Raw genomic sequence first — 17,496 nt, 5'->3', positions numbered from 1 at the left:
TTATCTCACTGGAGAGGATTTAGTCACATGGCTACATCTAACCACACTGGAGGCTGGGAAAAATAGTCTTTCACTGTATGCTGTGTATAAATAAAGTTCAGAGGATTTTCTAACTGTAAAGGAGACTAGAGAATGGATGATAACAGTAGAGGGCAGGTAACTAGTGTTCTCTCCACAGTATTAACAGAAGGAGGATAGTCCTATTATGAGAAGGTCACTGCAGTTGATTTAAAAAAGAAAGCAGTTGACAGTGAATCTTTCAAAGGGATTCTTTGAAATTAGGCTCAATGGAAAAATCCATTACTCCTACTAGTTTGCTGAAAATGACTAAACAAGTATTATTCTTGTTACCAAGTTTCTGTTTGTGCCTGGCACTTTGCTAAGCACATAACATGCATAATCTCATTTATTTTTTACAACTCTATGTGATAGAGTTAAAGCTGTGAAAACTGAGGTTTGAAGGGATTAAGTATTTTGCTCAATCTCACACATCAAATAAGTAGGAGAGGCAGGATTTAATGTGTGGCTGAACCCATAATTTTAACCCCAGGGCTACAGACATTCCAACATCATTTGTTATGCATACAATTCACTCTTTTTCATCCTGGAATTACATGAAAATTATCATCATTCTTATTCTCTTGTTCTAATGACATATAATAAATGGACTCAAACACGGGGCAACTCCAGCAGGATGAAAAGAATCATCTTATGCATTGCTGCTTGGGCAGGCTACTTCCTGTTTTCCCTCCAGACCCATTCTCTTCCCTTCTCTGGCCTGCTCCAAGCCACAGAGTGCCACAAAAATGCCTTTGTCCTCCGACTTCAGATAGAGTGAGGCTAGAGCAGTACATCTGAGTGCGGCAGGATAGGCAGCTTATTTTCTCTGCTCCCTTCATGCAAAAGTGTAGTTTGGGCAGTTGCTGAATTCCTCTCCACCCTTCTCCCGTTGCTACATCTTTTGTTGGAGTCTGTAATACAATACCTACCTCATGAACCTTAGACCTCGTGGTAGTACCAGCCTGCTGTTGCTGCCAGCCCCTTGGTGCCTCACCAAGCCCTGCTGGCTGCTCGTTTCTAATGCTGTCTGCTCTTCTGTACAAGGGCCCTTCTTTAAACGTTCTTCAGTTAAGCCGTTTGGCCATCCCAGTTTCCTGCTGGGATCTTAAAGATGCATTGGGTTATTCTCGTAAGTTTATGAAGAACCATTATCAGACGATCCATGACTCTTTAGCATTGTAGTACTTCAACATTATTGTATAAAGCTGACATGTCTGCTTCATTTCCAGACCATGAACTTCAGTACACCGCAGAGAATTCTTTCTGGATAGCAAGTAGGTAGGGGTGGTGTCTTCAATCTTTCGATAATTGTACTAAGATAGTAATTTGAAATATAAAGCAATTATAGCTGAATAGGCTGTAGTGATGAATCTTCATGACCTATCCATGTCTAAATATGCTTGGATCCCATCTGCGATTTAAGCCCATTCAAGTAGGAGCTCCTTCCTATTAATGAAATTTTGACATTTTGATTGACTATATCTCTCAATTACTCTCACCATATAAATCTTTCTGAAATATTTTTCCTATTAAGTGATTTAACATCTATGTTGTCCCAGAAAACAATCAACTCAATTTTCTTCAACAATCTGTTTTCCTTCTTATTTTCTGACTTTTTAGAGGGTCCTAGCTGAAACCTAGTTAATCTCCCATAATAAAGAACATTTTAGCTATTCTACAATTTAGTTAAAAGTTTTCAAATTTCATACCATCTTTTCTTTTTAATAAGTCACAAAATTGAGTATTTCACCCCAATATTTTGCATAAGCCCCCCCATTCATTACATTCTTTTTCACTTCATGCTGACATCATCCAAACATAATGTGACTTTTGTTGACATCTATTTATCTCTTATTCTTTATTAATTCTATAAACAGAAGATGTTTATTGTGCACTCAAAAATGATTCTGAGTTATAAGTGTTCTCAGGTAACTCAATAATAAACTACTATTTATTAGATTCCTATTATGTATCATGAAATGTTCTAGACTTATGTATCAGCTCATGTAATCTTCACAACACTGTAAACATGATACCCAGTTTACAAATAATGAAACTGAGTTTTAAAGAGTTTATATTATTTGTCCATGTTAAATTAATTTGTAAGTGGAGGCACTAGGATTTAATCTGGAGTCTTATTAAAAAAATCTTTGGTTGCAAAAATAAACAAGTGGGACCATATCAAACTAAAAAGCTGCACATCAAAGGAAACCATTAACAAAATGAAAAAAATCAATCGACTGAATGGAAGAAAATATTTGTGAATCATGTATCTGATAAGGGGTTGCTATCCAAAAATATAAATAACTCATACAGCACAATAACAAAAAGATAAGCAATGAGATTAAAGAATGCACAGAAGATCTGAATAGATATTTTTCTAGAGAAGGTATATCGATGGCCAGCAGGTACATGGAAAGTGCTCAAAGTCACAAATCATTAGGGAAATGTAAATCAAAACCAAATGAGTTATCACCTCTTACCTGTTAGAATGGCCATTATCAAAGACAAAGAAAACAAATTTTGGTGAGGATGTGGAGAAAAAGAAATCCTTGTGCACTATTAGTGGGAATGGAAGTTAGTGCAGTCACTTCAGAAAACTGAATGGAGTTTACTCAGAAAAGTTAAAAATAGAACTACCATGCAATTCAGCAATTCCACTTCTAGGAATTTATCTGAAGAAACTGAAAACACTAACTTGAAAAGATATTCACACTCTCTGACCCCTCATGTCCATTGCAGCATTGTTTATGGAAATGACCTGTGTCCATCAATGGATGGATGAAGAAAATGTGATCTATGTATATAAATATATACATAAGCAAATACATATATATGTATGAATATTAGCCAGAAAAAGAAGGAAATCTTGCCATTTGTGACAACATGGATTCACCTGGAGAGCGTTATGCTCAGTGAAGTAACTCAGACTAGAAGGGCAAGCACTGTGTGACCTCACTTATGTGTGGGATCTAAAACAACAATAGCTACAAGCTGAAACTCAGGTACAGAGAACAGATTTGTGGCTGTCAGGGAGAGGCTGGGTGGGGGTGCTCAGCAAGATGGGTGTAGGTGGCCAAGGGATACCAATTCCCAGTTATAAAATAAGTGAATCCTGGGGATGTGATGTATAGCATGGTGACAACTATAGTTAATAATACTATATTGCAAAATCGTAAGTCACTAAATAGAGCAGATCTTAAAAGTTGTCATAAGAATCTTTGTCACCCTGTGAGTGATAGATGTTAACTACACTTACTGTGGTGATCATATTGCAATATATATAAATATTAATTATTATGTTGCACTCTGGAAACTAGTAAAATATCATATATCCATCATATCTCCCCCCAGAAAAACCCACAAAAAACCTTTGGCAAGCTTAACATATTCTAAAAGTCAGTTTATGCAAAGATAATTTTATGCACAGTAGGTAAGAATCTTAAGTCTATTAAAAGTAACTGTCTTCTGGCTTCCTCTAGCTCAACCAATACTGTCTTTTTTTAAACTTTGTGACTTGATAATCATTTTTATAAAATTTGATAATAATTATAAAGGGAGGAGAGATGGCTTCTGCCATAGAAAAGAGGATAATATATCCCCATGATCATGTTTTTTAGATTATAATGGCTTTATTATAAAATATCAAGGCTGGCCTCCATGGGGAATTGTTCATAGCTACACTGAAAAAGGTGCTTAGCATTAATTACATAAAACTAAAATCACCATCTTTGGTGGGCATCTCTAACACTTAAAAGTTTGTAATATATAATCACACAAAGTAAGTCAGCTTGTTTAGTTAATTTTGCAACTAGTTTTTCCTACAAAGGGACACAGGAACACTATGCTCTTTAGGATGAGATTAATCCATGGGAACTTTTACTGTGTTTTTTAAAACATGAGTGGGAAACTGCTATACCTGCTTTGAGCATTTTCCATGCCTAAGTGCTGATGTAGCGCCCCAGGGCCTCGGTGTTGTTCCCATACTGGAGGTGATCTAGAGCTGATTCCCCAAGTAAATTCTGACTCTGTCGGCAGGGCCCAGTGGCCTGTCTCCAGGGTTGCTGTAACCTCCCCAGTTGGGGGCACGGCAGCCACAGAAACAAACATTTATGGAGCGCATCCTTTGGCAGGCGTCTTGATAGGTTCTGGTTGAGCTCCTTGAATGCCAGCTCTGCCATCTGCTCTCCTGTTTATGTAGCGGAAGGATCCTTTAGCAACCAGCACTAGACAGTTCTAGCCCCCTGGTGTTCATCAGACGGCAGCCTCAGGGGTTTGCTTGTCACTTCCCAGCAAGTCCCCAGCTGAAAATGGCTACAGTTAGGGGGAGTCATTTACAAGGTATTCATCCCTCTCACTTCTCTCTGTATCTGGCATTCTATCATCAAATCACACCAGCTTTAGCCCTTGCAGATTTATATATTTTAACTTATGCCCCTGCTTTTTTTTCCTTTTTAAGTCAGCAGTCATAGCCACTTGTAATTTAGTGCTGTCTATACTGCGAAATGGCCGAAGACATTAATACAGCAAATACTGTGTCTATGGTGCACCATGCAAAGTGCTGGGTCCTTGAAGAAGCGGAGCCCCTGTATCACCACTGGGCTTCCCACGTGGTGAGGCATAGTGTGAACTGAGAGTACAGAGAAGGGAATGACTGATTTTTGCCTGGGAAAATCAAATAGGCTTCATTTGTTCCATAAAGGTTACATTGTAATCGGATTTGGAAGAATGTGTAAGAGCTTTCTAGGAGAAGGTAGGGAAGATATAAAAGACTTTGGGCAAAGGATGGGACATGTGTTAAGGTGTATTATCTCATGGAAAGATCTGATATGTCCAGGAGAAAGAAATTCAAAATCAGGAGCATATGGTATTAAAGGACAGGGCTGAAAAGTTGGGGCAGTCAGATAATGGAGGAATTTGGGTCTTATCCCAGTCACTGGAAGTTATTAAAAAAAGCAGTGTATGGTATACAATAACATATATAGAGAGAAATAAATGGCTGGGGGGCAGTTAAGTGAAAGGGAAAAGGAATGCGGTTTAAGTCAGTAAGACAAATGAAAACTTTTGTTTGAGTCAAGGGCCATTTCTCTGATGGCATTTATTTGGAGACTGTATTTTTATGGTTAATTAAAAAGTAGGAACATTATTTATTGTATCAGTCAGCTAATCTAAAGTCTTATGTAAGGCATTGCATTGTTAGACTACTGTGCTAAGAAAAATTTTGTTTCAACTTAGAAGCTGGCTCGGAATTAAATGTAAGGCTCAATTTAGCTATCATTTTGAGATTTATGGAGGACATTTCCCATGTCTTGAATTCCTATTCAAATTTTATTTATTATATCATGTGTAGATCTTTTATTGCAAGTTGCTTTCTTAGTATGATGAGGTATTGTATGAATAAATGTAAATAAAAATAAAATAAAATGATATAAAGTAGTATATATGTGTACACACAGTACATATGCATATATATATTTATATGGTCATTAAAACTTGTGTTTGGTTTCAGTTACTGAGAACATTTTTTAGTTCTTCTGGACCTCTCAGAAATAACAGCTCAATAGTTTCCAAATGCTGGTGTTCTATGCAGAATTCCTGCACCTGGACTTCAGCATGGAGATAGCTAAAATCTGTATGCATGATTTTAAATAATTTTTGAGAAAAAACACTTAAACATTTGTATTTGTTTATTTTGGTTTGTAATAATAGTGATTGGAAACTCTTAATCTAGCAGCCCATCCCAGAAAGCTAGAAGAATGTGTTCAATGCAAGTTGGCTTAAGCCAATCTATTGTTTTCTTTAGGTTATTGATAAAATAGATTCCTTACTTTAAAATAAGCCCATTTTTGTGGCCTCATATCTTACCTCTCTTTCCTCCAAGGCACCAATCCAAAATACTATGCAGATTCTCATCAGAAGTCTCACGGAACATAGCTTTTCTTATTTTGAATGAGAGGGAGCAGTCATCACAAGGGTCATGTACATATAATATTTGGTAACCTTATTGCCCAATTAATTTCCTTTTCTCATTATATTTAGGTGCTTAGTTAACTACTGTTCTTCCTAAAGATAACAACTTAATCATTATTTTCTGGAGAGTCTGTTCCCTAACCTTCTTAATTAGGTAACATTTACCTTATCATAGGCTTTCAAAGCATTTTCTGCCAATGTCTCTTGTGGTATTTATGACAGTTTATAAATTTCCATTTCTTTGTGTGATCTTTTGTTTAACATCTGCCTCCTCCAAAAGATTTTGCATTCCCACAGAAACAGGGAGCCACTGTTTTGGCTACTGTTGTATCTCTAACACTCAGCAATGTGCGTAACCCATATGGAGGATCAAAATCATGTTGACTGTGGAAATTAATGAATAACATGTACAGGAGTGAGCATGGGCACACTTTTGCACATTCCTACATCAAAAATGGTGGGTGTGTTCTGGCAGGCCTAGTCCACAGAAGGCTGATTCCTTTTCCCACCTTTGTCTTGTTTCTTGAAGGTGTGAGTCTTTTCTTTGGTGGTCCATATAAAGAAAGATTATGTAGATTTTCTGAGATGCTTGTTACATGTAAAATAAAGGGGCTTGTCCACATGTCACAGCTCACTGCTCAGAATTTTAAGGTGGGAAGTATTTGACCAAGAATAAAGTTAATTCCATGTTTGGAGGATTAATCATCTACATTCTTTCCTGGTTTTATACAAGGTATTTGATGTGACTGAATAAGGCATGCCGCTGAAATTTAAAAAAGCACTGGGTTGTTCCATAGCTTCTCTGGCACATTCATTCTGTGAGTCAATTAAGGGAAGGTTTTCATGGCCTGCCCTTCCTGGGCACAGTAAGTGCTGACACCATAGTCTGTCATGTGCCCCAGACTGAGTCATCTGTACCATTTTTTCACTAATACAGTTGTTACATCAATGAACAGGCAGCATGCATGACACAATGGAGAGAGTAGAGGTTTTGGAGTCAGCATGACCTGAATTCAAGATCTGGCCAGGCCTTGTGCTAATTAACTGAGAGGCCCTGGGCATGTTCCTTGTTCTCTTTGGACTTTAGTTTCTTCATTTAAAAAATGGAGGTAATAATGCTTACTTTTCCCTGATAATTAAGGAGCCAGTGGCTATTTGTGTGCAATTGGTGGTGGAGCGATGTTTAAAAAGCAACATGTTTACATGTGATATTCTTAGCTAAATACCAGGCAGGAGAAGATTATTCCCCAAGAATATAAATACTTAAAGAAATACACTCTCTTTTGTGAACACACAGGTTTCTTTATAGGCCAAGTAATAATAGGAATGCTTTTGATGGAAAACTGCGGGGACTGAGACCTCTGGAATACATCAATTCAGTGCAGAGCAGGGCCGGTTGAGAGCTACAGTGATGAATGTTCCGTGCCTCAGGATGGGAGGAATCTAAATTTCCCCTGAAACTTGTCCTCTGGACTGAGATCCCCATCTTGCTCTTGCTGCTGCTTAGGAATGGAGAGAAACCCTGGTTTCCTTGTCCTGCCTTTAAGATCCTGTGCTTAGGCTCAGCAAGGACAGGGTCAGGTGGACGGGGGTGTGGGATTCAGTGGGAAGGAGGTGAGGTGCGGTTCGACTACTGGATCTACTCAGCAGATGGCACAGGGACCACAGGGCTCATTGCAAGGAAACCATCTGAGGGCCAGCCACGTGGAGCTGTGGATGGGGCCATCGCGAGTGGCGGCAGTTGAGACAGGGACCGAGGTGCTCAGTTCCCAGGTCTCTATGACAGAGCAAAGCTCTTCCCTCTGTATGCACTTGGCGCATCTCCTGTGCACTAGACACTGGGTGGCTTGAAAAGCACTGGCTATCATGCCGTTAGGTACATTGCTTGATGTGAGCAAAGCTTGCATTTCTCCTGAAAGGTAGAATCCACTCCTGAAGTAGGGATGGTGCTGGAATTACATGCCTAAGGCAGAGCAAATTTCATGTATTTCAGGGTAATAAGATAGCCCTTTCCTGGCCTGTGCATTGTTCTCTAAACAATGATCACAGCTGACTGCTAAGCTGGTAAAGGAGCTGGGAAGCAGATGCACTACAGCTTCTTTTGTACATTCGTTTTGTTTGGAGTCACTGTGGTGCATTTTCTTTCATTGAAGAAAAATGAGTCATTTATTTTCCATGCTGCTTTGGTTCATGTACTAAGTTCCCCAGAGGCTGTTCCCGTTTTAGCTTGGCTAACTCTTGAAAGAGAGAATGGAGTGAAAGTAAAATATTTCTGGTTCTTACCTTGTTTTATACTTTAATGTTTTGGTTTGGCGTTTTTGATATACCTTTGTTCTCACTTGAGGTGTCATGTCTGTATTGCTGGCAAAACTACCCACAGATAAAAGAATATAACCTGCCTTGTTGAGCTACATAAATTCTCTGTTGCCCTGTGGATCTATTCATGAGAATCTTTAATATGGAAAGTAGATGTTTCGATGGTGACTGAGATGGCATGAGTTATGTAAGATGGTGGAAGTCCGGTGAAACCCAGAATTGAAGACTCCTATTCATTGCTGCAGGATTGCCTACTCTTTCTTAGAAACCTTACCTAATCTTCAAGGTCCAATCCAATGCCACTAAACTCAGGAAGCCTCTATCACCTTCATAAGCAGACCATTTCCCCCTTTGTGATTTCCTGGCTCACCTTTTCTTGCATCACTCATTTGACACTCATTTTCCATTCTACCATGTGGGTTACTGTGTTGTGTATTTACATAAAAATATATTATAGCCACCTTAAGAGCAAGGACCTTTTTACTTTTTATATGTGTCTTTGTGTTTTCTATCCTGCCCAGCACAAATAGGAATCCAAAAAGTATCACTTTGTGATATTTCTCCCTGTCTTGTTGATTAATCAAAAATTGACTCAACACCTATTCTGTGCTCAGGGATGTGATATGAACAATGCAGACAGGATCTCTGCCTGTGATCAGATATAATTACCCCAAGTTTTTCTTCTTCCCCCTCTGTGGTTCTACTTTGGGAAGTAGAATGGGAGAACATAAGAAGAGGCTGTAAAGAAAAAGAAAACGGGGCAGTTGGAAGAAACACCATGCATTTGTTGGAAAGTACATACATTGCCCCTTCTCATTTTCACAGTAAAGTTTTAGAAGCTAAAGACATTGGCTCTGAACTAAGTCCCCTGCCTGTGTTCAATTCCCACTCTTCTTCCTTTCTGGGAGATCTTGGAGTTATTTAATCTCATTTAGGCTCAATTTGTACTATAAACAGAGTCTACCACATCAAATTAGATGCTGCTGAGTGCCTAGGTCACAACATGCGCTTAATTAGTGTCTGTGGTTATTAATTTTATTATTGTTATTGCTGCTGTCTTTACATGCATACCTGTAAAAGGGCCGTGTCCAGGACTGCGTGGAATCGAGCAGAGACAGCTCAGGCTGGGAACTGACTCAAAGCCTTCCTTTCCCAGATGCGAGAGCTGGCTTCAGGTTCCCCGAACAATTTTGAAGGGTGTGTGTGCTGGAACCTTCCATATCTGACCTTAATCTGAAGGCTGCGGGCTTCCCAGTGCTCGCCTTCTGCTGGATGCCTTCTTCTTGCCCTCAAGAAGCCTTGCTGGGTGGGAGAATATGGGCCTCCTTTTGTAAATTTACTCAGATCTGAAAGGAAGAGCATTTTGTGGGTTAAGCTTTCCTGGCTAGAAGTTTGTTTCCTCAAATACTAACACAATGGATTTTCTTCCCTCCCTACCCTTTTTTGTAAATAGGGTGCTGAGAAAATTTTGTCAATGAATGAATCGGGAGAACTGCAAGACCTCTTAACCAAAATTGAGGTAATTGTGCTTTTAGCAACTTATTTTTAGTAATCAACATGTTAAACACGTTCTGATTGTAACTGAGTTTTCCTCATTGAATTCCCCCTGTGCTCTTACAAATACATAACAGGATATGCGTGGCAATTTTAAATTTGATATCACCCGCCATTAGTTTGTTCCAGCAAGAGTGATTTTAGTGTTAGCTTTTAAGAACCTCATACTGTTAGGTGAGGATTCCAGTCAGCTTTATTAGAGCCTAATTCTCTGTAATAGAGGTGTTGATGAGAAATTTCTAGTCAGGCAATTGTCTTGAAGCACATGTAAAATTTTTCATTTGAATTATTTTATTTTTCCCATGGACCATCTCATCATTTCTAAAAATTACAGAAAAAGTGATCTCTCCAAAAGTTCACATTTTAATTTTGTTCCAATGCTTATGATTATAGTATCTGAGAAATACTTATTTAGCTATATAATGTATCAAATCAGTATGCAACCAGGAAGCCCTTAGCACCTCTCTGCTAAACTATTTTATTAGCCTGTTTCTATCTATCTATCTGTAAAATATGAGTAGGAAGCTCATTTATTTTATTGTGCAAACTAGGACGCACTTTGAGAGTGGAGAGGGTGTGTTGTAGTGGTTCAGGGGCAGCAGATGTGAACCAGGCTTTCCCAGGTGAATGAGGCAATGTGGTCCCCAGTGCCTGGACGCCATGAATCTAGCTCTTCTTGGTTCCATCTTCTTTGCTAACCTCTTTTCTGATTCTCTACGGTTCCTTCCACTTAGGTTGAAAGAAAGAACTATTTGTTTACTACCATTCCTCTGTGCAAGCTGCTCTGTCTGCCTAGCATGCTATGTTCCAATCCTTCATTTCCTTCAATCCCTCATTTCCTTCAATCCTTCATTTCCTTCTATCGTCTTCCAGGTCCATCTGCAGCATCACTTCTTCCCAAAACCATTCTTTATCCTCTCACACCGTTGAGTTCCTGGAACCCTCTTTTTATTGGGTGCTTATCAAAGTCTTTTGATTTTGCTATTAGTGTTCTTTGGGTATTTGACTCATGTCCCAAATGAACTATATGCTCCTTGGTTTTAGGAATCATGTGTTATTCCTGTTGTGATCTTGACCCGAAGGACAAGCACAGTGAGGGTGCATACTTGATAGTCTGAAACTCCTCTCAGCTTGAAAATCAATATGGATGCATTTCTTTCTTTCCTTTTGTCCCTATGCTCTACTCTAACCCTGTGAAACCATTAATTTGGGTGAATGTGTATCTTTTTATTAAATGATTTAACTTGGTTAATGTGTGTTATTCTTTTCTGTGTATATCTTTATTTAACTTATGTAAATGCCATTATACATTATATCTAATTTTGTTTCAAATTATTTTGTTAGACAGTATGTTTTTAAGAACCACTTATATTGCTATATGAATGCTTAATCCATTTCTTTTAACTGCTACATGATGGAAATATTTTATATCCATAATATCTAAAATAGCAGCCACTGGCTACATATGGCTGTTGAGCACTTCAAGTGTGGCTAGTGTGACTGAGAAAGTGAATTTTTAATTTGTTTAATTTTACCTAATTTAAATTTAAATTTAAATTTAAATTCAAATAGCCACATGTGACAGTGGCTCCTGTTTTAGACAGTGAAGCTCTGTGGTGCCCACCCACTATTTTTTGTCTTCCTACTTTTCCACTGATGGAAACCTACACATCCTTCAACTCCCTCCCCACAAACTGTGCTGGAAGGAATGTGCTTAAACGTGTCCCTTTATGGATTTCTCTAGGATTGGGAATTGCTAGTGCACATACTTAATTTTCATACATCTCTCTGGGATGGATGCACCATTCAACACTCTCTCTTGTAGAGAAAGAAGTTTTGTATGTTCCCACACTCCTAACAATATCAAACTGTTCTCTAATTTACTGTTTTCTAGTTTATGCCAGGATAGGGATATATATTACCTTATTGTTTTTATTTCTGATTTTTTTCTGATTACCACCAAGTTTGGGCATCTTTTTATATTCTTGTTAGATTTTACATTTCTTCTATAAATCGTATGTTCTTATACCCTGCCTGTTTGAAATCTTGGGATTGCCTTTTTTCTTTTTTTGGTTGATATCAGAAGATCTTTCTATATTCTAAATATTAATTATTTGTTGGTTTTAATTGCTGTCAATATTTCCTTACCTTTTTTCAGCTTCTTTCATAGTATTCTCCAGATATTCAAGAAGAAACCCTCTGATATAATCTAATCCATCATTTTTCCTTATGTTTCATGCTTTTGAATTTTTATTTATGAAGTACCCTTTCCACCTTAAGGTCACAAAGATATCTTACATTCTCCACTATTAACTATAATTTTACACATTTAGTTTTTTAATTCATATAGAATCCAATTCCATTTTCTATATGGTAACATAGCTTACCAACATCATCTACTAAATAATCTACTATTTCTTTATTGCAATGTTATGCCAATTTTATATTATAGTATATATCCACATATACATGGGTCATTGATCTCTCTAGTGAGTTTCATTAACCTATTTGTTTCTTGTTGTACCAATATCATACTGTTTTTATTTCTGTGGTGTAATAGTACCTTCTGGAATCATAGGGTGAATTTCTCTTATTACTCTTTAAAGACCGATGATTGACTTTGCTGTTCATGGACTTCGAATCCTCTGAGTCTATAATTCCTTAATTCTGCAACTTGATTAACATTACCATGCTATTTTAACATAACCTCTCTCAGATCAGAGAACTCTGGAATGAAGATTTTTTTCTCTTCATTAAGTCTGTCTCCATTCTGCAGATAACATAGGTGCAAACATTTAAGACTGTTCTTGATGTTGAAAAGAACAGTATGGTACTGGCTTCTACTCTTATGGGCTCTGTCAGACACTTTAACTCCATTGGGCTGCTTTGACCCTATAACAGAACTGGTATAGATATTGCAGCCATGCAAAAAAGCCCTGAACTCTGCCTGAGAGGGGAACCAGGGTTTAAGGCAAACTCACCCAGGTAAAGAGATTGGCCCTGGAGAAACTGTTGGAAGAGCCCAGCAAAGTGGATATAGGATGCAAGATTCAGATCCAAGCTCATCCCATTCTTCTAGATGGCTTTTGAAGGTGAAGCAGGAGTTAAATATTCATGGAGTGGGAAACTATGGAGCCCTGACTATGTAGCAAGTAATATTCTTGGTGTCTGATATATATTAAGTTATTGATATCTCACGCTCTGTAGGGTGAGTTCTAGTATTATCCCCATTTTTCCAACAATGGGATGGAAGCACAGAGGATTAAATCACTCACTGAAGAATTGACAGATAGTGTTTGATTCATGATTCTAATCAGTCTGATTCTAAAACCCATGGTTTACCTGAGAATCTATGTTGCCATGACTCTCAAATTAAATGGCATGTAGTGTTTGGAAAATCTAACTGTATGTGGCAAGACCCAAGGCTCAAGCGAGAAGTTTACTGCGAGGTAAGCAGAGTATTACGTCCAAGGTGAAGACTGGTTTTAACAGTGATGCTGATATTAGTGGGGCATCCTGGAAAATGGGCAAAGTGCTGTTTACCTCAGAGAGAAACCAGGCAGATCCTAACCAAGCTCTCGTTTAATGTTACGTGGACACTGCCAGGTAGACAGTGACTGCTCCAGTCCTCATAATTCAGACCCCAGTTTTCAGCAGCTATCCATCCTAGGTCATGCTGAGGAAAGAGGCCATCAGAAATGGAGCCAGCAAATAATTCCAGGTGTTCTGGCCCGAGAATTCTAGCATGCATCCTGCTGAAGTTAAAATGGTTCTGGAAAGTTGAGTGGGCCTGATTCGTTCGTGGGGGCTATCAGTGATCTTAAACATGAGGAGCTGGCCCAAAGCCGCAGAAGCAAGCAGTGGGTCTGGAGGCTGGGCTCCTCAGGGCTGGCTGCACCAATGGGGGTCTGCTTTTGGGATGACAGCTTGCAGATATGAGCAATACAGTATGAGCTCCATGCGGACACAGATTCTTGTACATTTCATTCTATTTCTTACCTCCAGTGCCTAGAACTATGGTAAGAACTAACTGGTAAATAACAGACAATAAATATTTGAATACTTTTTTCATTCCCAGGGTGTTTTTCAGAAGGCAAAGCAGTTAATTGATGAAAGAGAAAAGCAAAATCATTATTTTATGTATAAAAGAATGAAGAAAAACATGATTTTTTTGGTAAAATTTGTTTATTTACATATTTATGTATTTCTTTATATTAATAAACAAGGTCGAGATTAGTGGCAAAGAAGTGTCTAAAGATTCCCCAAAAACAATAACCATGATGGATAGCTGATCCTGCTGCTGTCCACACAGAGCAAGACAGGAGCCCTGAGATGTATTAGCAAACACCTTGTTATGGCAGATAATGAATTAAAGATCACAGATGGTAGAGAAGCTCTGAGCAAGCTTTCTGCTTGCTATTTTTTTTTAAAGGTGTGAATAAACACTTTGTTGTCATTTCTACTGAGATGGCCAACATAGTGTTCATTTTCTGTACTTTCTTTTTTGTAAAGCCCAAGGGCTAGTGACTATTTATTTGTTATTTATGGAGAGGTAAGATTTCCAGCTACTCGCTGAGGATGCTGGGAGTAGCACAGGCTGTCTGCACAAGGCATTAGAGTTAATAAAGACTGTCCTGACCCTCCCTAGAGAAGCACAGTTCTGGATGATAGCCCGTCCCAGGGTGGCCATGGTATGTTTCAGAAACTAAAGCAACAGAGCACCACCTACTCACTTGGAAAACCAGGCCATGTACTCGGTCTGCCTTTCTCTGAAATCTGAACACTTTTTAAAGTAGGTTTGTGGCATGAGGCCACAGAATCAGACTCACACTTTCTGGTTTATACTTTTAGGATTATATGCTGCAGATTTCCTCTCTATCTTCATTCTGTTCAGTGGCTTCTTTCCCAGCTTTGCAAATTGAGGTTGCTGGAAACTCTGGTCATCAGGGAAGATTCTGTTTATTAACAACCACTGATCAAACAAAAAGGTATTAGTAGGCACATAACAAGCATTTACTAACCTAAATTATTGAATAAAATTTAAAACAAATGCACAGAGGTGAATCATGTGGACATAAGTATGCCAAATGCCATAGTCTTCGGCAGTGATAAGTCTATTTCATTGATGGTCTGTGGTGAGGTTTATGGGCACAGAGACTCGGGTGAATTGCTTCCTCTTGGGTAGAACACTTAAAAGACTTTTAAGCTCTACCGGAATAGGATTAGGTGATCTGAAGTTAAAAATAATAAGTACATTTCATTTTCTAATTTGAAAAAGACACACTAAAAATTCTTGATGTTAGCATCCTGTTTCTTTATCAGGTAATGGGGAAATCTTGTATTTCTGAATTTGAGTTGGTGCTACAAAGGAAATCTATTTGACGATCAGTCATGAACTCCACCCTTGGGTCCTCATCCCCTTGGTCCTATGTTAGGGACTCTGGAGTTCTTGCGTGCATCCTTTCCGATGACTGCAGTGTGGACTGCACCTACTCAAAGACCTAAGGGTGGGACTGAGAGCGAGTACGAAGAGAGCAGGAAAGTGTCTGGTTCACTGCTATATCCCCAGTGCCTTGCACAGTGCCTGGCAAGTAGACACCTAATAAATATTTGTAAAATTAGTGAATAAATGAAAGTGTCTCACATACTTGGTATCTGTTTTTAAAGCTTTGCTCCAAAACTATGTGAACAGAAAAAGATCACAAGGGAGGATGATTTCTCATTCCTTTTTCCTTGAATTTCACCCCAAAGTGACATGCTTCTATCCAAACCAGTATTCAAACGAGGGACATTCTGTATATTCAGTACTATGTGTGCTATTCCCAACCGGGTCTGTGTGGTTTCTTGCTTTACAGGCACCAGGGTACTGAAAAGCTACCTTAGATTCCTTAATTGCTTAAAGGTCAGTGTTTCTGTAGTCAGCCTCTTCACTGAAAGTGGAAGTCTCTTTTGTGACTAGTAAAAATGACTGTGGTTAACTTCAGTTATCCTCTTTCCTCCAACCTGGAACATTGTCAGGTAATGGGGAAATCTTGTTTAGCAAATTTCCTAGCTCTTTTTCCATCTTGTCTGAAGGGCAAAACTGTCTACTGAGGTAGACAATACTGAACTAGAACAAAGGAGCATCTAATACACACCAGCAATCTCTTTGTTGGAACTCTTTAAGTTGGAACTGGACTTCCAGAATAATAAAAGCATTCTCTGAAGGAGATAGCTAGGAATGGCTGAATTATTTATTCTTACTAGAAGAACAAATGGAGAAGATTGTACTGGCTGCCATCATAGGAAAGGGAATCCCAGAGGCTAATGGGGTGATGGGAGTTTGAGTGGCTGTCCTCAGGACCCACTCTCACCCTGCCCCTAATTCTGCTTTCATCACTGCATTTTCCATCTAACTCTTTTACATTCGGGGCTCCCATGTAATATACATTCTTTGAGAAAAAAATCAAGTAAGTAAAGGTTGAGAACTATGACTAAAGAGGCAAGACCATGGATTTGAATAGAGTTCTCCACTCATTAAGAGTCTTCATTTCCTCCTTTGTAAAGTGAGGTAGTGTATTCTACCAGGTTGGTGTGAAAATTAGGTATAGCATCTACATGCTATGTAGGCTGGCCTTCCTTTTCTTCTCCCAAGTTTATGGCTGAAACATCTAATTTTTCTTGAGAATGAAAATGACCTCAGAATCTTTCCAATGCTATGTTCCAAGACATCAGCATTTATATATGAACTGAGGCATATTTACTCTCTCCTCTTTACAGCGGCAAGACTGGAAGCTAGAAGGCTAAGTATCAAATAGGTGTTTAAATAAAACAACTGTAAGAATTATAGAAAATGGTTGTGTCATGTGACCACAAGCAATTTAGCTTGAGGTAACAGTTAATAAAAATTCTGTCCAATAAGAATTTAGTAATGAGATGACTAGTAATGACTAGCCTTATTCTGTGTGAGGCAATATTCTATTCCCTTGACATGAATTAACTCATTGAATCTTCTCAACAACCCTGAGTAAAAAACAGATCTCAAAGCAGCATTGTATGGATTCTGATGATATTTTAAGATGGCCTTGGTCTATTTCTGAATCCCTTTAAAAATGACAATATAGCTTTTAGCAATTATATATTAATTTTATTTCAGGATATTTCTTTGTTCTGACTTGTGGATAAATTCTTAATAAAGAGCAGACTCATAGTACTAGTGGATTTAACATTTGCTATTTTGGCCCTTTGAAAGTAGTCTTTGCTAGTGATATTGCAAGCCATGTGATGGAAAGCAATTTTTAATTTTGTTGAGTTACCATTTTGAATTCCGGTGTTTTGAGCCTGGTTGGAGGGAGTAACATAGCCAAGGAATGAGCCTGGGAAGCTGCCTAGGACTCCCATTCATTCCAGCACTGTTCTTTGCTTGTCATCAGCAGTATATTTTATGGAAAAACATACACTATTCAAGAATTTGGCCATTCACAAATGTCTTGGTTCATAGCAGTTGTATTGATTATTGAAAATATTGAAACATGTTTGTAGTGGATGTTAAGATAAGATAATGAAATAATTTACTCTGGTTGGTAAATGGCTACTTCCCCAAGTCACGCCAAGCAT

General features: G+C 38.4%; 1 protein-coding gene across 1 annotated transcript in view; it reads left to right on the top strand.

Annotated features, from left to right (window-relative positions):
• GRXCR1 (glutaredoxin and cysteine rich domain containing 1) overlaps positions 1-17,496 on the top strand; it is a 113,588-nt gene that overhangs the window by 94,686 nt on the left and 1,406 nt on the right. The window contains exon 3 of the mRNA XM_037002528.2: positions 9,800-9,865. Coding sequence (XP_036858423.2) covers positions 9,800-9,865 — 66 coding nt within the window. The remainder of the gene's footprint in view (positions 1-9,799; positions 9,866-17,496) is intronic.

Source organism: Manis javanica, chromosome 5 (assembly GCF_040802235.1).
Source record: "Manis javanica isolate MJ-LG chromosome 5, MJ_LKY, whole genome shotgun sequence".
In the NCBI taxonomy this organism is placed as follows: Eukaryota; Metazoa; Chordata; class Mammalia; order Pholidota; family Manidae; genus Manis; species Manis javanica.
The sequence above is the reverse complement of the archived record's forward strand: the minus strand, read 5'-3'. Positions and strand labels throughout refer to the sequence as shown.